We start from the raw sequence: 24,251 nt of genomic DNA, 5'->3' as shown, positions 1-24,251 counted from the left end.
ATGAGAGAGTAGCTGATGTTCACCTCTTTCTTATACACTATACATATTTAACATGCTGGGGCTGTTGCTTTTTTAGAATATGAAATGTACTATTAAGCCACCCTCCCTAATCCAATCATTTTATTCTATTTTATATAATTAAAGTAATGCAATATTATGGTACGGTTAGCAGTCAGGAGGCCTTCCATTAACTGCTAATTTCAATTAGCAATCCTAATGCAGCAATGAATGATGTAAGACATACATCATACCTAATTCAAATCTAATGTGCTGTTATTTGTAATAATAAATTCCCCTGCTCAGTGCGGCTGCCTTCATCTTCTGCCAATACTACAGTCACATGATTGATGTGGTCTGGCTTCTCCTCCAGGAGGAAGACGGGACAGCTAAGTGTCTGGACTGAGTTTAACATCCAGAAGAATGGACACAAAACCTTGATAGACAATGGGGAGGTAGACATTTTTGGGACTATTTTCATGTCTCAATAATGTCTACAACATTCCCAAAGCCAGTTCTAGAAACTCGTTAGCCATGCTAATGACATGGCTTTAGGGATGGTGTGTCTGTCCTCTTCTTTGGCCCAAACTAAAATGTTGTCCTGAAATGTGGTTCAGACATTCATGGTCCCGTCAGGATGAATTCTAATAACTTTGGTAAACCTTTAACTTCTAGTCTAGCGTCATCATCAGATACAAAAAAATTATATATGAACAACTTTCAGCTGAAACAAATATTTCAGGAGTGTTTCTGGTCATATTTACGCATTTGTGCCACCGCTGCTTAGTTATACATCTCTGTCCATCTGACACGGACCGGGTTAAATGGCTGAGGTGAAGACGGAACACTGACTTAGTGGTTCAAATGTGGGACAGATGACACGCGACCTGCCACCACAAGTGAAAGCTGAGAAGTCAGCCTGGCGACCATAGATACAATTACATTTTAATTCCAGGGAGCTGTTTTTGTGTAAACTAGCCAACACACAAAGAGCTTGGGATCCACAATCAAAGGCATGCCTTGACATTTAGATTTGTACTCTTGATATTATCTCGAACTGACACTTCTATTAAATGGTAGATGGTAAATGGACTGTACTTGTTTCTCTCTTTTCTCATCTTCTGACCACTCAAAGCTCTTTAACACATGTTAGCATCCATACACTGATGACAGGGCTGCTCCCATATTAGTCCCTCAAGTTCTTTCTGAAGTAGCTGCTTTGATTAAAACAAAGACATCCGACTTTAACTTAGTAACACCTTTTAATGTGAATGATTAATATTCAGATCAAGCCTTTATAATGAATATGAATTTCCCCGTACTAAACTGTAATGTAACACCTGACAGTTCAGTGAAATATTCCATATGTGACGGCATACCTTTAAAGGAGCCCTCTTCCCCTGAAGGAGAGCAGGCGTGGACAAATCTCTTTTATGTCCCAGCTCTACACCAACTCAGATCCTTTATGCCCTTTTGTATACAGCCCACAATTATTGGCACCCACCCACCTAGTGAACATTCACAGCCACCACCATCAGTTAGTAACCCGGGTGATTCATACGAGCAGAGCAATTCCAAATCAACCCTTAAAATCTCTGCCCTGTACACAATCTCACGTAGGGAGAAGCATTACACCCCCCCCCTCTCTTATCTAACCCTTGAAGTTCAGAGTTCAGCTGCACAGCAGAGCCTCATTAATCTGATGCATCTTTTCAAAGGGCCTTAGCTTCTAAGGAGTTGATTTGGGACCAGAAATGCACCTGTGGCATTTGGATGTTAAAAGGCCAACACAGAGTAATCAGCAGGTAATGAGGATTAATATGAAATTGAAAATGGTATTGGTGCACCCCTAGTTGAAACTAGACCACAGTGATAAGTTTGCTCACATCAGACTCCAGGACTGAGGTTTAGAGCAGAGTCTCCCTGCGAGGACTGGTCAGGGCAGCCTTGCATGGGTCCAAGGGGGCTCGGGGATCCCTGTACGACTCAGAAAGGTTCCTGCTTTTGACATTACCAGGCTGAGTTGCCAGGAACCTTGCCTGGAACCCCACTGAGGGTAGGTGTCTGGACAAGTGCTGGCTAGATTTTGGTTGGGAGTGTTTTAAGTTGAGCTGAATGAAGTTTCGGACAGCTGGAATCGAGGTGGAGGTGGGAAGGGTTGAAGTGGTGCACTGTTGAGAGGTGTCGGGGCCTGAACGAGCTGGTGCTGGTTGGGACAATAGTGGAGCATGAAGGATGGACTTGGGTTCTTGGGTGCTAGGGCAATAGAAGGGGCGGGGGCTTTTGTTAAACTCAGGGGCAGGGTTTGGGGGTGGGCTGCTGGGGGTACGTATACAGACTGGGACCCTGGCTCTGACTGGAGGATGGTCCAGAGAGTTAGAGCGCTGCACCACAGCACTGCTCTTGGCAGAATCACTCAAACTGAACGTTGAGGCAGAGCGAGACATCTAGAGCACATAACAGAGGGGAGACACACATGGAGCAGGGATTTACATATCATGAAACAAAACCTGAAAAACAAGATGAGACAGGCAGAGAATAGAGACGCTGAACAGAACTTAAGGAGAGAGCATATCCTCAGAAGGTAAAACCAAAGACAGAAACAGATGAAAGACTATATAAGGCTGCGTATCACATGAAGTAAGTTAGAAATGTTAGGAGTTAAGTTTAAGCAGAGCAACAAATACATCCGCAGGGGAACATTTCAAATTGCATACCTAGACAGACTGTAGTTTTAAATATACAATGCACAACAGCCTACACTGTTAAATTAAGAAACACAGGTTCAAAAGAAAGCTGTGTAGCACCTCTCTACCGTGTAGCACCTCTCTACCTTCTAGCACCCACTTCTCTACCGTGTAGCACATCTCTACGGTGCAGCACATCTACCGTGTAGCACCTCTCTACCGTGTAGCATCTCTCTACCGTGTAGCACCTCTCTACCTTCTAGCACCCACATCTCTACCGTGTAGCACATCTCTACCGTGTAGCACCTCTCTACCGTGTAGCACCTCTCTACCGTGTAGCACATCTCTACCGTGTAGCACATCTCTACGGTGCAGCACATCTACCGTGTAGCACATCTCTACCGTGTAGCACATCTCTACCGTGTAGCACCTCTCTACCGTGTAGCACCTCTCTACCGTGTAGCACATCTCTACGGTGCAGCACATCTACCGTGTAGCACATCTCTACCGTGTAGCACATCTCTACCGTGTAGCACCTCTCTACCGTGTAGCACATCTCTACCGTGTAGCACCTCTCTACCGTGTAGCACATCTCTACCGTGTAGCACCTCTCTACCGTGTAGCACCTCTCTACCGTGTAGCACATCTCTACGGTGCAGCACATCTACCGTGTAGCACATCTACCGTGTAGCACATCTCTACCGTGTAGCACATCTCTACCGTGTAGCACCTCTCTACCGTGTAGCACATCTCTACCGTGTAGCACATCTCTACCGTGTAGCACCTCTCTAGCGTGTAGCACCTCTCTAGCGTGTAGCATCTCTACCGTATAGTATCATACAGTATCTACTGTGTGGGAGCTAGTCCTGGATGCTACTCTGAGTGTAGGCTAATGTGTCTTGCTCTACTGGATTTGAGTAGGGATGACCTGCTCATGTTTCTATTCCATTTTCCTACATAACACAGCTGCAGTGCACACTTCAAGTAAATTAAAAGTTATTAAAATCAATAATGTTTATGCTTGACAATTAAATAGCTCTGCATTGCATAAAAAAAATGCCTGCATCCAAGCTGTTGCTTATGTTTTTTTTCTTAATAATGAAGTACTCTTTAAATGAACAACCCCTCTCTGTAATATTTGTGGCCTAGCAGCTGTCTAGATGGAATTTCTGTCTCCCTTTAAACAGGTCCTCCAGTGTTTGTTGCCTCAGTGTTACCTGGATGAACTCTACTCCGTAGAGGGTTTGGTTTTGTCTTCTCTACATCTTTTGTGCGGATTAAATTAATAAATGACTCTTATTGGCTTTTTGCTTTCTGAGATTTTGTCGCACTTGATGCGTGGTTGAAAACGAAAGACTCCCACACTAAGCTTAGACGAAAAGAGTGGACATAATTTAGGTAAATATCAATAAACTGTCTCATACTGCATTTTGCTTATGGTGTGTGGCCCCTGCTCTCTCATGCACACAAGTGGAACTCAGCAGAGTGGGGGAGTGTTGAAGAGTTGGCAGTCGCCGTGTTACTGTGCATTAAAGGTCCGAGCGTAAAACACCTGTGTGACAGTTGACGTGAAACAAAAGATCAGGCTCAATAAAGCCGATACGATCAGTTATAAATTGCCTTTAACGGACCTGTACAGATCTTTGAGATCGGATCATCCAGAGTTTATACTCCAACAACCTGAACCAAACTTGTTGTCCTGTACATGGATCATCCACTGGTGAGGAGGTCTTTTACCATGACATGTCTATAGCCGTCGAGATACATTTTATAGCCCTGTCCTTATTAGCTAAATTGTCTCAGCAGCCATCTTAACTTTCCTTTTCTTTAGATAGTTGTGGCTGAGACTCACCTGCTGCGTTTGTATTAAAGGAAGTGCCAACTGTGAAAAAGGATAAAGCACACTCTGCTGCCAGTGTTGACGAGGAATCACCTGAAGCCTGCATTCTACACAGTAAACTAGAACATGCTAATCAAGGAAACGAGTTTGAGTCATGGACCAGTTTATACATTAATATATAGCAATATTAATCCTTCAATTAATTATAAAGTGACATCCTTGTGTCATTGGAAACAAGGTAACGAGTAAGATAAGTGACTAACAAAAGTGTGTAAATGGTGGGAATAATGTGGGAATTAGATTTAACTTCTTAACATTTCTCCTCCTCCTCCTCTTCTTCTTCACACCCACTTGTTTAAGGAAAATAGACTATCATGAAATGAGTCATTCAAACACTGGCCATAACACAACATGTGTAGGAAAATAAGTATGTAACCACTAAAACAGCAATCCTACAAAAGAGCAGAAGAAGTTCCTGCACATTTAAGAGCAGAAGGCTCTTTTCCTGCTTTTTAAATCACGCTCGATCAAATCAACCGACACCGACTGAAAGCTGCTCCATCATGGATTGATGGAGAGATCAATGGTATGGTTCTCAAAGGGAGGAAGAGATGGAGAGAGAAGAAAAGAAAAGAACAGATGGACAGGTAGGTGGACAGAGACACATCCCAGTATTAATTGTGTTATGCTGTTGATATGAAGGAGACAAGAGTAGACACATTTTCAAATTCAGGAAATGTAATTTCTGAAGTAAGTAAACCAAAACTTATATAAGAGAGCATCATGTCCTTTTCCCCACCAAGTGAATATGAACAAAAAGGACTTACAGCCAGCGTGGAGCTGCTGCCGAGACGGTTTTCACAGCTCAGCCTCTGGCTTTTCTCATCTGGAGTACTGTTGGCCATGAACGCCCTCTGGATCACACGCTTTGGGGTCTTGGTGAAGGAAAACGCCCTGGTCACCTAGCACACACACACACACACACACACACACACACACAGAATCTTAGCAATATACACTCAAGGGCCACTTTATTAGGTACACCTTACTAGTACCGGGTTGGACCCCTTTGCCTTCAGAACTGCGTTAATTCTCCGTAGCAGAGATTCAACAAGGTGTTGGAAACATTCCTCACACATTTTCCTCCATATTGATGTGATAGCTTCACACAGTTGCTGCAGATCTGTCGGCTGCACTTCTATGATGAGAATCTCCCGTTCCACCACATCCCAAAGCTGCTCTGTTGGATTGAGCTGTGGTGACTGTGGAGGCCGTTGGAGTACAGTGAACTCATCGTCATGTTCAAGAAAGCAGTTTGAGATGATTGGAGCTTTGTGACATGCTGCATCATCCTGCTGGAGGTAGCATCAGAAGATGGTCCACTGTGTCATAAAGGATGGACATGGTCAGCAACAATATTCAGGTAGGCCGTGGGGTTTAAACCATGCTCAGTTGGTACAAAGGGGCCCAAAGTGTGCCAAGAATATATCCCCCCCACCCATACACCACCAGCAGCAGCCTGAACCGTTGACACAAGGCAGGATGGATCCATGCTGTCATGTTGGTTACGACACATTGTGACCAGACCATCTGAATGTGGCAGCTGAAATGGAGACTCATCAGACCAGCCAACATTTTCAATCTTCTATTGTCACATGTTGGTGAGCCTGTGAGCCTGTAGCCTCAGTTTCCTGTTGTTAGCTGACAGGAGTGGCCCCCGGTGTGGTCTCTGCTGCTGCAGCCCGTCTGCTTCAAGGTTCCACGTGTTGTGCGTTCAGAGATGGTGTTCTGCAGACCTTGGTTGTAACGAGTGGTTGTTTTAGTTACTGTGGCCTTTCTAGCATCTCCATCCACTCTGCCCATTCTCCTCTGACCTCTGACATCAACAAGGCATTTCATCCACACAACTAACGCTCACTGGAGATCTCTTTATCTGACCGTTCTCTGTGAACACTAGAGATGGTTGTGGGTGAAAATCCCAATAGATCAGCAGTTTGAAATACTCAGACCAGCCCGTCTGGCACCAACAACATGCCACGCTCAAAGTCACTTAAATCCCCTTTCTTCCTCATTCTGATGCTCGCTTTGAACTTCAGCAAGTCGTCTTCATCACGTCTAGAGGCCTAAATGCATTGAATTGCCGTGTGATTGGCTGATTAGCTATTTGTGTTAACAAGCAATTGAACAGCTGTGCCTAATAAAGTGGCCGGTGAGTGTATATTGGATTGAATGGGATCAGCCACTTCATTTTGACTATCTTAGACAAAATGACTCAGTGTCACAGCTGAAGCTAATTATACAACCTGTTCTTCATTCGTCCCAAACACCAGTAAGTACTGACGGTGATGTGCATGTGACTGAGGACCAGCTGTACTAGACATTACGTGGTGTGAACAACAACGGTAACAGCTTTCATTAACAACATACATTTGATTTATTATCAGGATAATGTGCACTATGTAATGATCATAATAATTACAATATAAAAACATCCAAAGATGTCAAAAGACTTATTTCTATATAGTTTAGCAGCAGCAGGCTGGTACTTCATTTGGTAATGCTTAGATACTCTTCAACTTGTTTATTCATTTTCTTCAAATATTGATTTAACAAATACTATCCAGTGCTGATAATGATTTAGATATGCGAGATAAAAACTAAAATCTGATAATGAACGCATATTTATTTCACATTTGGTTAGTAAGAGACAACGTTCTGTCGTGGATGAGACACTGGCCACCAATTGGTTTGTGGACACTGACTTTGAAGCCCCAATCTCAGCAGTTTGGCCATCGCCATCTTTTTTTTGTTTACAATGTTTACTGAGATAAATCAAGAGAGAAGTAGAGTCATCTTCTCACAGAATTCTATACAACCAGAGGAGCCGGCCCCTGGTGGACACTAGAGAGAATGCAGCTTCAACACATGAAGTTCCGGCTTCACTTTTAAGATGCCAAATGCCGCAAATCATTTAGGTTGCAGTTTACCTCTATGTTTGTCCAACAAATCATCACTTTATCCTACTGGACAATTGTGAGAAATTATCATAATTGGCAAACGAATTCATGATTTGTGGTAAAATGTTTTTTTTGTGAGGTCACAGTGACCTTTGGCCACCACATTCTTCACAGTTCAACCTTGAGAGCAAGTGGACGTTTGTGCTAACTTTTAAGAAACTCAGATATAACGATTGTGTAAGGATGGGACGCATATACGTTCAGATGGATGAACATTCAGGCAGACAAGCTGCAAACGTAATGAAAACTAAAAATCAGGAATGAATGTAAATCGCTGTCATACCAAGTCCTGACACTTTGTACTTACTGAGAGCTAAAAGATGAGACCGGCAGGAAACCCAGGGAGCATGCTGCTATCTTAGCTTCCAAAAAGTGAATAGCCGTTGTGACAGCTCGTGAGAAGGATCAGCATCTGACAAGCCATGGTTTCTATAGAAACTTTGTAGCACCAAGGAAAAGAGAATTGGTGGACTGACAGCCTGCCCCATAGCTCTTCTTTAATCCGTTAACCTTCACTGCTCTCAGTTGCTCCCTCGAATGTGTCTGCTTTAGAGTCAGATAAAGTGCTGATGACAATGTCGCATATCTTTTATCTGCTTGTTCCAAAGATTCTTTCAGGCAGTATGATGCTTATATTCAGTTAAATATTGAAATCCTTCAGCTGCCCTGTCTGAATGAGCGGCTAAGAACATCTCAGGCAGACTTCAATCCCAGCCCTTTGTTTTATAAATGCAAAAAACACATCAAAGGGAAGAGCCTGCACCGGATGTCTGGTGCCTAATTCCATTCAGGAAATAATTGAAGTAGTCCCGTCAGTCGCACCTGAATGAGGACACCCGGGTTGACTTCAGGTCATGTGCCTCTCTTGTGTGGCTGCTGACAGCTCGGTCAGCTGAGGAGTCAATCACACAGAACGGCAGTAGTGTACCAACATCTGGTTTAAAAACTAGCTCCGCCGACTTCACTGCATTCAGCAGTCTGAACAACGCCTGGCTGCACCACATGTATGTTACCGGGACCCACCACTGGGAGAGGTTGATGATGGGAAACGTTACCTTTTTAGAGGTCTTCTTGATGGCCCTGGAGGCTTTGCTCAGGGTGCTGTCCATGTCCTTGGTGCTGACCTGTAGTGAGTCTGGGTCTGTGCACTGAATCAGGTCTTCCTGGTTACCAGACGAGAAAAAAAAGAATAAATCATGACCTGAAGTGTGCAATTCACGCAATCAATGCGGATAGATACTTTATGTTTTGTGGTAGGATTCACACACAGTCCTTATTTCTCTCCCCCTCACCCTGCACTGAGCTTGTTAACAAGCAGGGCTCTATCTCGTTGGTATTCACATGGTAGCGTTGACCCAGTGAAAACAGCATTAAGAATGCAGCTGCCAGGTGGCAAGCTGAACAGAGGCCAAGATCGCCCCCTGCTGCCTGCTCTGCTAAATAGAGCAGACAGTCTCACCCCCATCACTTCCTGAGGACTCATAATCATCACGCATAATCAGCTCATAACAAGTTGGCTTTCCTTAATCTCCCCAAACCATTTAAGGCTACAGTTGGGGATATTCTGTTTTTCTTCATCATGAAAAGAATAAAACCAACTAGGAGCTGGTAGAACTAACAAGAATCGTCTGTATTCCTGTGTTTCATGTTGTTCAATGCTATGAAAAACACATCAATGAGCCACACTGCTGCACAATAGATTATTTCAAAATTAATTTCAATCCAATTCATCAATTGCTTTTGGAATTACTCGCTAGAGCACCAGATGTGTATTAATTCATAGCTGAAAATAGTCCCCAAGAAGCGCACGATTCCTGTCTGAGTACGTCTGCCTGTGGACCCTCATCTACCTGCATGCATGTCTTTTATTGTTTAGCTGTGTCTGAATGAGTTATTTATTTCTCATACTTTTATGTTGTGTATGACATGGATGTTTATTCGTGTCTAATAATGCAGCATAATGTTGTAATGTTATATTCTGTTTTTAGGTTGACTTTGTAACATCTGCCTTGGGACTACAGATGAAAAATAGCCTCTTGGCTAACTCTGGCGCATTTACAGCAATGCTTTTATTAATATGCACTGTCCCTTATCAAATAAACCAAGAAAGAAAGAAATGAGTGCCGTGTGTGCCGATGAGCAGGCAGTCAGCAGCAACGGTACGGCTGTGAGCGTAGCAGTGCAGTGTGTACAGTTGATTTCTCTTATTACTAATTATTCAAATGAAATATGTTCGTGAGTTCATTTCAACGGACTCTTTGTAGAGTCGGCGGCCCAAATGTCAATTAATTAAACATTCGGTCTCCTCCTCTACGCATGTGCTACTCATTTTGTTTGATCTGGTTCTTTCTAACAGCCGGCCAGAACTTCCTGTTACGGTCCGACACTAGAGACAAACTGAACCGTGCGGTCCTTTTGGTTTGGATCACCGGAGAAGTCTGAAGTTCAGGGCCGAGGGAGGTGTGGAAGGGCTTTTAGACTGGACCACTTTGTCTTTGGAGAGGAAAAGGCTCTTCAGATTAAGCTGCTGTTGAAGATTACAGAGCTATCACAGCTATCTTCCCTGCGTGCCACTCTGTCAAACAAGCCATTATCTTCTCTGTGTGTCTGTGTGTGTGCGCAGCTTCTCACCGCATCAGCCTTGCAGATGGTGTTGGCGACATGGCGGCACAGAGTTCGCAGCCAGGCGCTTTTAACCGTTTCTTCCCCGGCCAGTTGGAAGCTGAACAACAAGTTCTCCTGTTCAGTCGGAGGGCGAACCACCAAGGCGAATGCATTCACACACTCTGAAGGGAGGTAGTGAGAGAGCGAGAGAAGGACAGACAGTGATGGAGAGAGAGAGAGAGACAATGATCAACAGTGACAAAATGAAAGGAGGAAGAAAATTGTCCAGTGAAGAGATTGAAATGAGGAGAATGTGACAGAAAGGGATGAGCATGATCGAGGAAGAGTGTTGGATGGCGAGAAAGGGAAGAGAAACAGATGGGAAGATAAGAGCAGACAGAAGTGGTGGAAGAAAGAAACAACATGCAAGACAAATTCAGTGCTGCATCCAAACTGCATGAACATCAATCATCACTGTTCCCTGTGTAAAGATAGCATTTGTCAGAGAACATTGTGTTCTCACATGAAACTACAGGGGCAGACAAAATAAAGAAGTGCCAAATGATGGAAGAAACAATGGCTATTGGATCCCCTTCACTCGTCAGCGTGTCATACTAATGTGGGATCCTGGAGATAAAGGTTTAATGATATCAAACACTGCTGCTGAGGAAGGCCTGAGAGAGACGGAATCAGTGAGGATGGTGTCATCTCTGCCTCACATGTGAGAGCAGGAAGCATTACGTGTATAATGAACTATGAAGATATAGTGTAGTAGTAACCTGAGCAGAGAATAAAGTCACTGCCCCTCTGAGTCATTCTGGTTCCCCCAGGTAAACAATGTTAGCATCATTAGCTGCTAGCCGCCTGCTCAGCAGTCTCCATGTTGAGCTGTGTGGAGGCAGTAATTATGCTCAGAAGTTCATATTGAGCATCTTTAATAATACTTTTGATATGAAACTAATGGGGTTGTGGGAATGAGATGTGTGTGGACTTAACATGAGTATTTCATTCATCAATGTCTGAAATCACTGTTCACTCTACACTCTAATGTCTAAATGTATGCCGCATAACGTGCCCGCAAAGTGTTCTGCTAACAATATTTAACTGTAATGTGTCACATTTTACAGATGCAAAAATTGTAACCTCAACTCGTTGTCCCTATCGGTACCGAGAGTCTTTATCGGCTAAAGTGAGTGAGTGAACGAGGGCGTGATTTTGGAGCCGGCTCAGTTGTTCACTCCTCATTGTGATGAGTCATCATGTGGAGCAACACTTGCATGATATGCAGGAGACCAAAGAGGAATAAATGAGTACGAAATGGGAATCGAACAGAATTCTGCTGCCATCAAAAGCACAATTAATCAAACCATATTTGTGTATGTCAATAATTTGATTATAATGAACACTTCAAATACCTTAATCTGTGTATACCTTCTGTGACAACTGACACAATTCTTAAGCATTCTGCTGTTCTTATTTTTTAGATTTCCTGTGAGCAGCCATTGATTTCAGAATTTTGAAGACTGTCTTAAATCAATCATCAGGTTCCCAATTCCCATATGAACATTTAAATATGGTTTACTGTCTGTTAGGGCTGCACAATATATTGTTTCAGCATCCACATTGCAATGTGCGTAGTTGGCAAATGAACTCAAACATGTCAGGCTTCAACTATTTAGCTTGATACAAAAGGAAACTCGATCGGTTCTCATTTCCATAAATAACCCAGAATCTCCAATGACCTACCGACAGCCTAGCCCAGGGGTCGGCAACCTTTACTCTGCAAAGAGCCACTTTGTCCTATTTTACACCAAATACAATGTGTCTGGAGCCGCAAAAGCTGTTTGATGTCACAGCTTATAAAGTTTTATATATAGTTATATTATATATACAAAAACTATAGTTTGTTGTATTTATGAAATTATCGAACAAGAATAAAGACACTTGTTGACATTTTGTTGCTATTTTACCTGTTATAACAATATCAAACTCTTATGAAGAGGAGAGTTCTCCAGTGTGATGCTTTCCAGCTAATGCTGTGTGTTTGTTCTGGAAGCATCTTTCAACATTACATTTTTTGTTGTTTGCATATTTCTCGCCACATATCAAGCATACAGGTAAACCAGCATCGTTCGCAGTGAAAGCAAATGAATACGTCCACGCAGAATTAAACTCTCTATTTTCCTCTGTGACTTCTCTGTTTTTGGATTTATCCATTGATAGTTTACTGAGGGCGGCTCTGCAGATCATGACCAGCCAGCTGAAGGGAAAGGCGCTAAACAGCGACGTAAGATGCAAGTGGCGGATCGCGTAGCGCGGACGTTTTTGAATATATTAATATTTTGCTCGACAGAGTTGGAATCCAGGTTGATGCGATCTTTCCATAAATATATTTTCCTCAATGTATTTCTTCATACGTGGCTGTGATGTAGTGCTCACTTATACAATCGTAATCCCCGCAATATATATGAGACGTGGCCTTTAGATCTCCAGCAATATGTTTGTGAATGTTTGACGAATCTGGCAACAGAGACAGAAAACAGCTGCTGCTGTTACGCGAACACAACACATGCATGGAAGAGAAACCAGTAGGTTTGAAACCCAGTAGGACGTAACACCGGCACCCACTGCAGGCCCAGTGTTGAAACGCCGTGTGGACGGAGATCGTTTTTGTTTGTTAAAACTCGTCTTAAACGTATTTGTGTGGATGTAGCCTCAGGGAGCCGACCCCTGGCCTAGGTAGACCCGCAACAGAGTCAGAATTGACTTTTTTTTACAGCGGCAGCTCCATGTGCTAACGCATGGGAGCAGTGTGCAGTCTAGTTAAGCATGTTTTGTAGATAGAACTTTTTTGCTGTTATCACCTTTCATATCTATACAACCAATGAGTTCATGATTACATTTTTTACTTGGGCACATTGTTTATAGATCTAGCCTCTAAATGGTGCTCCTAAGTGCACCAGATGCAGGCATTTAACTTTAAAATGTACAAAACATTCCTATCGCAATATGTACTGCAATGTCTGTTTTCTTTCCAATTTGGTGCAGCCCTACTCGCTGAAATCATTCTTCATCTTCATATTGGCCGTTAAAACCTTCCGTCAATGTAAAACTCTGTGAGGCTTCAGCAGGCTTTTAGTATTAAAGTGGTGCAGGAATGAGTCCTAAAACCTGGATATGAGTCAGTTCCCGCATCTCGCAGTCAATGTGTATTCTGGATGTGTTTCTGGTTAGATGCCTGAAATAAAGTCTGTGGTTAACACAAGCTGAAGAGACTGTCACGTTCTAAATGAACACGTAAAGAACACTCTTTCACGCGTCTTCAAAAAGGTGTAAATGAGACGACTAAACGTCATCACGCCTCTACAGCCGTGTTGTGTACTCACGCTCATGTGACCCTGGTGTAAGTTTGTTTATAGCCCACAGATCAGATGGAATATTCCTATTGGATTAGGTCATTTTAATTGTTTTCCTAATTGAAGCTTGACATATCCAGTATTGTCCCATTGAGATTCTAAATATCCTTTCAGAGGCAGAACAAAAGTTCCACACAAAATACAAATAACAGAGTCAAAAACAAAACAGCAAAGGGTTAACGACATTTCATATTAAAGAGACGAGTAAAGCTAAAACAAACAGCAAATCGCATCACACATCTGGTGTTTGTTTGCTCCTGTTGGTGAGTTAAAAGAGATGAAGACCAGCTACAAATTCACATTCTTAAATGAAGAAATTGCATAAGTGAGCTGACTGAGATCTCAGAGCGTGGAGTGAAATAGCTTCTGCAATGTTTGAACAAATTGAGCTGAGATGTTGGAGTTGGTTGGTCATTCTTTTAAGCATTGCACTATAATAATAGGGACACTCCAAAAGACACAGATTTGAGTGGTTAAAGACAAGGGAGTGCAGATTGAGAGGGAGCCATAAAACTCCCTCAAATGACATGCAGATGAAGTGATGAGCAGTAGCCTCATTAGTTTACAGTGTGTGCATGCTGTCGCTGTGTTACCTTCTGTGTCCTGCAGGTCCAGCACTCTGCGGATCTGGGACAGCGGCATCAGTGCGATGTGTTTGAGCGAGGGTGGTGGTCTCGTCTGTCCCAGCGGACTCTTAAACGTATTGATCACCTTGTGTCGCTTCCTCGCGATCTGCAGAGACGCACAAACACCAGATAGATGCACAAAATAGACAGCAACTTTGGAGGGGAATGGGGAGAAAGGCAATGTGTGTGTGTGTGTGTGTGTGTGTGTGTGTGTGTGTGTGTGTGTGTGTGTGTGTGTGTGTGTGTGTGTGGGTGCGATTAAGAATTGAGTGTGTGTGCATTTTGCAGTGTGTGGGTGAAGCCGCTATCGGATACTTGGCAATAAATCAATGAGGCCTTCATAGAGGTAAACGATGTAACTCATTAATGCCACATTAATTAGATGCTGAGAGAGAGAGAGGAGGAGGTAGGGAGAGAGATAGAGAGAGAGGGGGGAGAAGATGAAATAGGGCACTACACCGTAGGTCAGTGTTATTTTGGCAGTGTGAGTGAAGAGGGGGACAGTGGTTATATGAATGCAAGAGTAATCAATGATGTGAGATGGAGAGTAGTGAGGCCACCCACTCTAACACAACATTCACTCATTATACATCCAGGACTACACGCAGGAACGGCAGGAATCCATGCCTGTGTACGTGGAGACACACACACACACACACACACACACACACACACACACACACACACACACACACACACACACACACACACACACACACACACACACGCACACACGCCTGAATCAGCGCAGCCACCCACCTTCTCTCATTCTGTTCGTACGCGGCTTCTTTGCTAATTAACTGATTGCGTCAGCACGGATAGACTGCACACAGGGATTGATCACCTTTTCGGGCCCTTTTTGTATTCAACGCTGCGTGTGCACATGAATCTCAGCATGTGTTTAAGAACATGCTGAGACTCATGCTGCGTCTCGCTTAACGAACAAGGTACACAGAAAAGGAATTTATGGTCACACCACTGGTTAAATGGTATCAGAGTTGAAAGTGGTGAAAATAGAAAGCACTCTACTTATTGTAACTACATTTATTAAATGATTACATTTTATCACATCTATAACTGCTCCTTTGTGTCTTTCATGTTGTTTTAATAAAAATACACAATCTGTTGCTAAGATGACTCAATTATCTCTCTGCATCCAACAATCCAGCAGAACACTGGATATGACTGAATGGTGGGAGGGTGTACATTTACACTGAGAACTACTGCTTTCAATTACATTTCTTAAAGATAGTGTAATAAACGTGACAGTACATGTAACTTACTATTTCAAAAAGGTGGATTTAGAGTTAAGTTACTCCGTTAATTAAAGTGAATTGTTTGAAATGAATGACCATTTTAAACGTTGGTGTGACTTAGGCCTTTAAAAAGGAAAGAGTTAACATTTAGATTTTACGATTACAGTTAAAGTACAGAGTCAATAGACTTGAAGAGTTCAAGATAGTCCAAGTCTAATGTGAAGTTTCACCTCCAGCCCTGACCCATGGGAAAACAGGTCAACTAGGTGTGAACTTTTTCTGAGTGAGATTGTCAAACATTTGTTGGTGTTTTGTGTGTATTCTCACCTCAAGGCAGTCGTTGAAGAGGAAGAGTGTCACATGTTCTCCACGGTCACAGGGCTGGTCTCCCAGGGCGATGGTTTCTACCCGGTGAACCAGAGTGCGATGGGACGACAGCAAGTTGGCCTGCAGAGAAGACAAAGCACAGGAAGGAAACGGGATGGGTTATATAAGACAAAAGAAAGAGAGACGTCGACTGTGAGCATAGTGACATCTGTGACTGAAATAGACTAATCAACATGGGAAAAGGAAGCGCGAGGACTGGATTAAGGGCAGGACACCTTGAGACAATTACCACCAAAACATCTTCCACCCACCCAGCCACACCAGACGCTGTGCTACAGCCCGAGGAAGAGAGGCAGGAGCTAAGCTAACCCAGCTTGGACCTCAGGCTACTCCACTACCCAGCCTGCTCCTGGCTAATGTCAAGATGCAGGAAAATAAGGTTGTGCTACTTCTGCTCGTCTTTACAGCTCCATCATAACATCCCTGATGAAGCTGTTGCACTCCTACACAAACGTTGTGAGGTCATCAGCACAAACATGGTATTTCTACTGTAGCAGGAGACCTCAGATATGTTTCATCTGAATTCCATCAGCAGATCCACATGTCCGCCAGAGGAAACAACACACTGGACCATGTTTACACAAACACATCACGTCTCTGCTTTTCTGGCCAACGTACTCCCAGCTGATTAAACAGGCCAAGCCTTTAGAAAAAGTGTTCCAGTGTCAACAGATGAAGCTACAGCAGCTTCACTGGACCTGTCTGGGTGCACAGACTGACACATGTTCAGACACGCCGTCACCAAGGAGAACCATAACAATCCTGAGGAATATACACCAGTGACATCATACGTCAGCAGATGTGTTGACGTGGTGATCACAAAGACAATAAAATCATTCCCCAACCGGTAAGCCTGGATGATAGAGAGGTGAGGGTCCTTTACGGAGATAAAAAAGCTGCCTTTCCAATGGACCGGCAACCGTCGGTACACACAACAGATGTGAGAAGAATCCTGAAGAGAGTGAATACGAGTAAAGCTGCTGGTCCTGATAACATCCCTGTGTACTCAGAACATGTACCCACCAGCTAACTGACGTCATCATTGACATCTTTACTGTCACAGGAGAGTGTGTCTCGTCTGAAGGACCGCCCTGTGGCACACACCCCCGTCCTGATGAAATGCTGTGAGAAACTGGTTCTTCAAAATCAACGTCCCGGCCAGCCTGGACCCTCACCAGTGTGCACACCACAGATCCACAGAGGATAGCAGCAGACTACACAGCAGCTTCTCTCCTCAGGCTGAGACTCCATCAGGATGTTGGTTTCTCATTAGCATAAAGGGACTACCACTGTCGCTTCGTTGTGCAACCCGATACAATTAGATACAATTGACAATAAATGAACCTAGAAACCTTGTAAACTGAAAGCCAAGACTGAAGACAAAGAGGCACACATGGGAGGAGATGGGATAAAGGATAAAGGCAACGCTTTGGAAGGTAGACGGGAAGGTTGTGGAGAAAAGAGTCGGTTTTCACAAAGGGCCTAACCTATGGTCCTGAATTAAATTATATTAAATATAAATCATTTCTACATATCATCATTATTAGATTATTAAATACCACAATATCCAAAACGGTAGAAATATTTCACTCTTCTCTAATGCTCACACATCCATACTGTATGAGAAACCAGGAATCAACAAGTTCATTGATGAATGGCTGACAACTGGTACAAAACATCATAGTGTCACTGTCTGAGCATGTCGAATACACTCGCACATCTTACTCTGGTTTGACTGATTTGTACACAAACAGCAGCAATCCTCAAACTTACAGGACAGTCAACCACTTCATAAACGACATCAAAGATCTGCTTCTGGCCTTCGGTCCTCCTCTTGTCCTCGTTGATGTGACTAGTGGGAGCAAAGGGGGAAGCAAAGGATGTTATGTTTCATCTCAACTGTTACTGAAACTATGAACCAAGAAATACATTAGTTGACCAACAGAAAAACGACAATTTTGATGACTCAAAATTCACCACGGATGTTCAATTAAACATAGCCGAAAAGGAAAATAATCATTAGCTGCAGCTCTACTTCTGGTTATTAGTACTAGTCTCTACCAACATTCATTTACCAATGAAAAACACATGACACTAGTGTTAAAGTTTCAAAGAATCCAACTATGTCACAGCCTGGTGGTGGTTGGTTGCTCATGGTTGGAACAAAAGGATTTTGGATAAGCATTTTGGGGTGTTAGGGGGGGGGGGCCTTGAAGTTCTCTATGCAGGACATATTTGGATATAGAGTTCATGCAGAGTAGAGCAGCAGGTATCCCCTCCCTGATATACAGGGAACCATGAATTCATATTGGAACATTTAAGTGGTATAATCATTTACTGTAGTCAAATTAACTATTTTATTATAGAATATAATTTTTTTGCACTGAAATACCAGGCCGTTAGGTGTGTCATTATAAATCTTCCATCAAAGTCACTTGTTTCTCGCTAAATCTTGGCTTAACAACGGTCAGTTATTACACGTTGAAGCCACATAACGCTCGAGTGGAGAGAGTTCACATGAGGTGTTGGAAATGATCAAACGTCATCACAAAAGAAAAGGGCGAGGTCACGCCAACTCACGTCATCACTTCTTTCAGAGACTCAATTGCTTTCTCCAGCGTTATCTTGTCTGGGTTGTCATCCGACGTATGCTTCTTTATGTCTGATGAAACGGTGGAAGAAAAGGAAGGTTTGGTTAAAAAGTAGACGGACAGGATGAGATGAAAATCATGTGGAGAAATTACAGACGGGTATCAACAGGAGATAATAGAGGAAGGAGACGGGTATGAAAGGGGAAAGATAAGGAGCCAAAGACAATCAACCATGTAATTAGCATGCTTTCTTTTATAACACAGGTGTGTGTGTGTGCGGGGAGAAATACCGTTAAGGAGAAGGGCCACACTGGGCAGTCTCTGTACAGGTCTGATGAGCAGCTCCACCAGCGTCTGCCTGCCACACTCTGGCTTAGCCTGGTTGATCTGTAGAATGCAAGCATTAGTGTGTGCGTTTGTGTAAGCGTGTTGCTAACACAAACACACACACACACACACACACACACACTGATTTGGACACTACCAACAAAATGAAGGTGGATTCGCTGACGTCCATCTGTTCAACGGGCCTTTTTTGCAGATAGCAAATACTAAATACTGCTTCAGTTTCTCCAGCACAAAAGTGTCCAACTGTCAAATACTCTGGTTGAAATCCACATATTTAGACTTGTGAACCCTTCTTAGTGTGGATTGAGTGGCAGAGGATGTATTGCTCTGTGAAATGATCTCTCCTTCCATCCCACCGCTCTGCTGTCACAGGGCCACAGCCCAAGTCCTTTCTTTCCCAGAGGACGATATTTTAATAAAGAAATTAAGAATTAATAACAGTGCTGCTACCGTCGCTTTCACTGATTGAAATGTCAATCGTTGCAGGCCTAAGTCTCTACTTAAGGTGAATTCTGCTTATAACTTGAGGGCAGGTCTGTGTGCTCTCAGCTGGAAGGCATCTGTAGCCAAAGATAAGGATAGATCATTATGCTGAGAAACTTTATTTCTATGGTCACATGCAAACAAATGCATATATGACATTTGACCTCTGCATTTAACCCATCCTCACATGAGGGATGCTGTGAATCCCCGGGAGCCACTAGGGGCTCAGTGTGTCGCTAATGGACACATGAGGACAGATCCAACACCTCGTGGTGTGAGGAGGACCTAATCCACCCACTGAGCCAGAGAGGTTTCTCTAATACCCTATCCAGATTAAGTGAACCCGGTTTCTCATTCACTTAACATTCAAGAAATCCGTTACCCTGTGGTGCCTGTAAAGGCACTGAGCTTTCCAATAGCAGCACAACAAGAGGAACCAAGACTATGATTCATATAGAGCAGGGCTATTCAGTTCAATCCAGTTAGAGAAATGAAATAAAGTACAATTCAATAGGATTTCTACAATATGTATTGAACTGGAGGGATTATAAATCATCCAATAATAAAAATGTTTTCTCAAGCCAAGTAAAATGAGTACTTCATTCAAAAATAAAATACATAACTAAAACAAAGGGGCATGTTAGAGTTAAGTGCTTAATCTTAGAAACAAACGCATCTTAACAGCTTCTTTTCTCTTCTATCCCACTCCACCACTGTCTCCTGTTCAGTGAGAGAAGTGAGCTTGAGCTCGTCCTGCCAGGATTTCACATTGAACTAGAGCTATTATAAATAATACATTAACCAGTTCAGACTGATTTCGAGTTAACAAAAGTATGAAAAAGGTAAACTCCAGCATAACTTTTCACAATTATTTTTTCTAAAATTAAACACTTCATTATAAGACGCACATTTTTCAAAAGCTCTGTTAAATGCAGCTCTTATTTCACTTTAAAAAGGGAAAAAAAGAACAGTTAGACAGCAGTGTCTTATACATTTGGTTTTCCTGTTTTGTATTTTTTCTTCGCCACAAAAATCCACCTTTACGTGGCATCCAGCGGTCGTGGAAACGAACACGGTGCAAGTACAAAGGTCTTACCTTGAGAAAAGCATGGAAGCGTGGCTTTTGTTTCTCACAACGAACAATTGTCTCCTTGCTCATTTCAAAGAAGTTGACGAAGGGTGGGTAGGCCTTCACCAGCTCGTTAGACTGGAGAGAGAGAAGAGGAGGACGGGTCAGAACGATCCACACACACACAACAATGAGGTTCCACAGAGAGGAGAGACAGAAACTGGTTTTTAGTCCCATGAAACAATGTCCAAGGCCACACCATAATGAATGGTAACTGAACTGCAATCATATAGCAGTCTTCTACCTTACTGGACAAAGCACTTTATTATTAGGGCCCGAGCACCGACGAAGTCCAAAACGGAGCCTATTTATAGCCGCATAAAAATTGGACCAATGAGAGAACAGTTTGCTCGCGCGTGGCATTTGTTTACAAGATTTAGTCCGCTGTTAAATGTTGCCGTGTGAACACAAACCGAACAAAGGGGCCACTGCAACATTGTATCATTAATTCCTGAATCGGAACAAAGCAAATGAACTACAGGTGTGAAAACGCCCTGAAACACTGCAACAAAGTTTCAATAGATTTCAGTTACACAAGGCGTCACTTTAAAGAGCAGTGAGGATGGCGAGGACACGCGCACAGACTCAGAGGCAGATTGCATCACATTTCCTTTACAATGAACCAAACATAGCGGCTCCATCGGCAGCTGGCCAGCACACGTCTTCAGTGATTGTGTGAGGTAACCCCTTTCTCATATTCTGTAACTGACCACATATGAAGCCCGTAGTGCGTGTTTTGTAGACCCAACACATGAATGAGACTGCAGTTGTGTTTGGCTGTTTTGTACCTCCTCCAATTTCGATATAAAGTGTAAGGGGCTTTTGACTTGCACTGGCGTGCTTGGTGTTCAGGTGGTGACGTAGATAAGAGCTTCAGACAGCTGGTAGCCAGAACCTCACTGCACACCACGCACTGTGTCTTTGGGCAATCATTGCCAATCCAAGTGAAGCCCAGACCAGATCTTCTTCATCATGTTTCCTCTTTTTCTTCCCTGTCTGATGCTCACTCTCGTTTCCTCTTTTTTCACCTTGACTCCGTGATGGGCCGAGGTGCTCCCGATGTGTCTGTGCTATCTCTTCCTCCTCTTCGGTCTCCTCCGTCTCTCCGTTTCTCTCGCCTCTGATTCCTCCCTCTCTCTCTCTGTCCCGCTCCTCTTTTATGACCGATAGCTTCAGATGTCCCACAGACAGTTTCCCAGATTTCAGCCAGTTTAGCACATTTGCATGAATGTTGCTGAATGAATGAAGTTAGCCGTTAGCTGACGTTAGCTGCACAAGCTAGGCTAGCTATTGTGTACGTAAAACTGACTTTTACACAATGTGGTTTACACCTGATATAGAGCAACATAATGCACGTTTGCGCGTGTTCTGTAGAGCCACACAGCAGATACAGGAAGCGTTGGACAATCTGCAAAGCATCATTTCCAGCATTAGGCGGTCCACGCGGGAAAAAAACGTCGGACTTGTGGGCCTGTTGTCCGGCAGACGCTCTCGGCCACACAAGCACCCCGGACGTACGGGAGGATGAGAGGGCCCGTTCATCGCTGCTCGCAGCTTTAATTATTATTATTATTATTATTATTAACCCATTGACACATACATTCATACACCAACGTTGTGATAAAGGACGACCTGCTCTACCTCCCGAGCCTTAAGACTTGTAGAAGACCCTCGTCGGTAGTTACCCTTAAACAGCCCTTAAAAGTGTTCATGGTAGGTCAATGTAACGTGGTCTCCTCTGGTAGAGACAGTGATACAGTGCCTGATCAACGGCTTTGACCTCCTCCAGTTCTAAGCAACTGCCAAAATGGACTACTTTTAAAACCAGTAAATACTTTACTGTTTGACAGATGTTTTGACACCCATTCAATTTCAACAAAGCTGCGTACCTTCTGAATCGCATACTGAACAATTGCGTTATCTTAAGGCTTTCCTACAGATGGGTGTGCTACAACATAACCGGCTCTTAATGGTCAAATTGAAACGTAACACATGATGGTTTTACGTCATGCACACAAAACATGCAGTTCGCGCACACAGCTGCAGCACATAGTAGAGCCACACACACACATGTCATTTGCTGTGGAAGTTCTTGAGCGTGAGTGAGGAAGACAAAAACCTGGAATTTTGTAACACCTGCAAGTCATACATGAGCAGTGGAGGAACAACCCTAAAACCAAGGTTTTCATCACAAGGTCTAGTAACTTGTAAAGTAAAAATTATTTATTTAATAGTCAATGTTTAATTATAAACCTACAATTGAATTTAAATTTTCCATGAAAGAAAAGTTACGAATATATCACTTATAGTTCTCAGAAAGAACCAAAAATGGAATAGGTGTTTTAAAATCCGGATCAGTGAAGCAAATTGCAATCAGGTCATCTTTAGTACTTTGTTCTATAAACAAGCAAATATGCAAGGGACAACATGCGTCTGTCATAGGAGGAGAGATTTGTCTGTACTCACATATTTGAGAATGATATCTCCTACACTCCCGTCCTCTGACCAGTCCGACAGCAGCTCCTCAAGGTGACCCTGAAGAACAAAGCAACCATCACACACAGAGAAGAACGGGTCGACAATGCCTCCCTCAAAGACCACACCACCACGGTCCTTTGGTCAAACTAGGTTTGGATGGAAACAGATGAGGACTCTACCTTTATTCTAGTGTGAACATAGTAGATTTCTGGTATGCTGCCAAATATTGTCTTCATTTCTTCTTGAGCCAGGATGGGTCCACCCACCTGCCCCTCTAACTCCAATGGAAGCTTGAAAAGCTTTAAAAAAAAAAAAAGAAAATAGAAACATTAAAATTATCCACAATATTGCATAACATGTATTACATCAATGAGCAATAATCAGTGTGTAGATAAGTAAGATGTGTATTTTCACTGTCCCTAAAGAACATATTGATGATGCTATACAATGACAAGACACACTAGCCTTATGCGTTGATTCCTTCAGTTGATAATAATAATACAATTTAGTTGTATAACTCTATAAAAAAGGTACTCAAATGCACTTTACATTACACAAAAGTAAGGAACAACACAAAAACAAACATAACTAGCTTCACAGGTTAAAAGCAAAATGAAGGGGCGAGGTTATGAAGGGCTTTGTATGTGTTGTGGTGAATCTTGAACTGGATTCTTTGCTGTATGGGGATCCCGTAGAGGTTTTAAAGGACTGGGGTGATGTGATCTCTGGTGGAGTGGGAGAGCAGACGGGCAGCTGAGATGTGGATGTATTGTAGTTTATTGATGATTTTGGTGGATGAGCCGTACAGGATGCTGTTGCAGTCCAGAGGTGATGAAGGCGTTGGGTGAGTGTTTCGGTGGCTGAGAAGGAGAGGGAGGGGCGGAGACGGGCAATGTTTTTGAGATGAAAGGAGGCATTTTTTGTGATGTGATTGACGTTGCGGTCAAAGGAGAGAGTTTGATAAAAAATGATACCAACGTTACGGACATGTGTGGAAGCAGGAACAGTGGTGCCATCGATGCAGAGAGAGAAGTTGTGGTGGGATTTGTTTAGTGATTTGGGGCCAATGATGAGGATTTCAGATTTGAAGGAGTTGGCTTGCATCCAGGTCTTTATGTCTTTGAGGCAGTTGGTGATGGTGGAGTGGGTGGTGGGGGTGATGGGACGGTGGAGATGTAGTGCTGGGTGTGGTCAGCATAGCAGTGGAAATGGAGACCATGGTGGCGTATGATGTCGCTAGGGGGAAGCAGGTAGAGGATGAAGAGGAGGGGACTACTGAACCTTGGGGGACACCTTGAGAGGCTGTGTCAGACTTGAATTTATTAATACTAATGGGCTGTTCACGGTCAGAGAGCTACGATTTGAACCAGGAGAGGGTTGAGCCAGTAATGT

At 43.2% G+C, this 24,251-nt stretch overlaps 1 protein-coding gene across 1 annotated transcript in view; it reads right to left on the bottom strand.

The window, feature by feature from the left end:
- ect2 (epithelial cell transforming 2) overlaps positions 1–24,251 on the bottom strand; it is a 51,196-nt gene that overhangs the window by 6,043 nt on the left and 20,902 nt on the right. Inside the window, exons 14-25 of the mRNA XM_079158054.1 lie at positions 23,039–23,158; positions 22,848–22,916; positions 20,349–20,459; positions 18,712–18,808; positions 18,411–18,492; positions 17,604–17,682; positions 15,771–15,890; positions 14,155–14,293; positions 10,173–10,327; positions 8,597–8,704; positions 5,352–5,486; positions 1,884–2,444 (exon numbers count right to left, since the gene is read on the bottom strand). Coding sequence (XP_079014180.1) covers positions 1,905–2,444; positions 5,352–5,486; positions 8,597–8,704; positions 10,173–10,327; positions 14,155–14,293; positions 15,771–15,890; positions 17,604–17,682; positions 18,411–18,492; positions 18,712–18,808; positions 20,349–20,459; positions 22,848–22,916; positions 23,039–23,158 — 1,755 coding nt within the window. The 3' untranslated portion in view covers positions 1,884–1,904. The remainder of the gene's footprint in view (positions 1–1,883; positions 2,445–5,351; positions 5,487–8,596; positions 8,705–10,172; positions 10,328–14,154; positions 14,294–15,770; positions 15,891–17,603; positions 17,683–18,410; positions 18,493–18,711; positions 18,809–20,348; positions 20,460–22,847; positions 22,917–23,038; positions 23,159–24,251) is intronic.

The sequence above is a fragment of the Pholis gunnellus genome (assembly GCF_910591455.1).
Source record: "Pholis gunnellus genome assembly, chromosome: 4".
NCBI lineage: Eukaryota > Metazoa > Chordata > Actinopteri > Perciformes > Pholidae > Pholis > Pholis gunnellus.
Note: the sequence above shows the minus strand (reverse complement) of the source record. Positions and strands in the feature narration are given on the sequence as shown.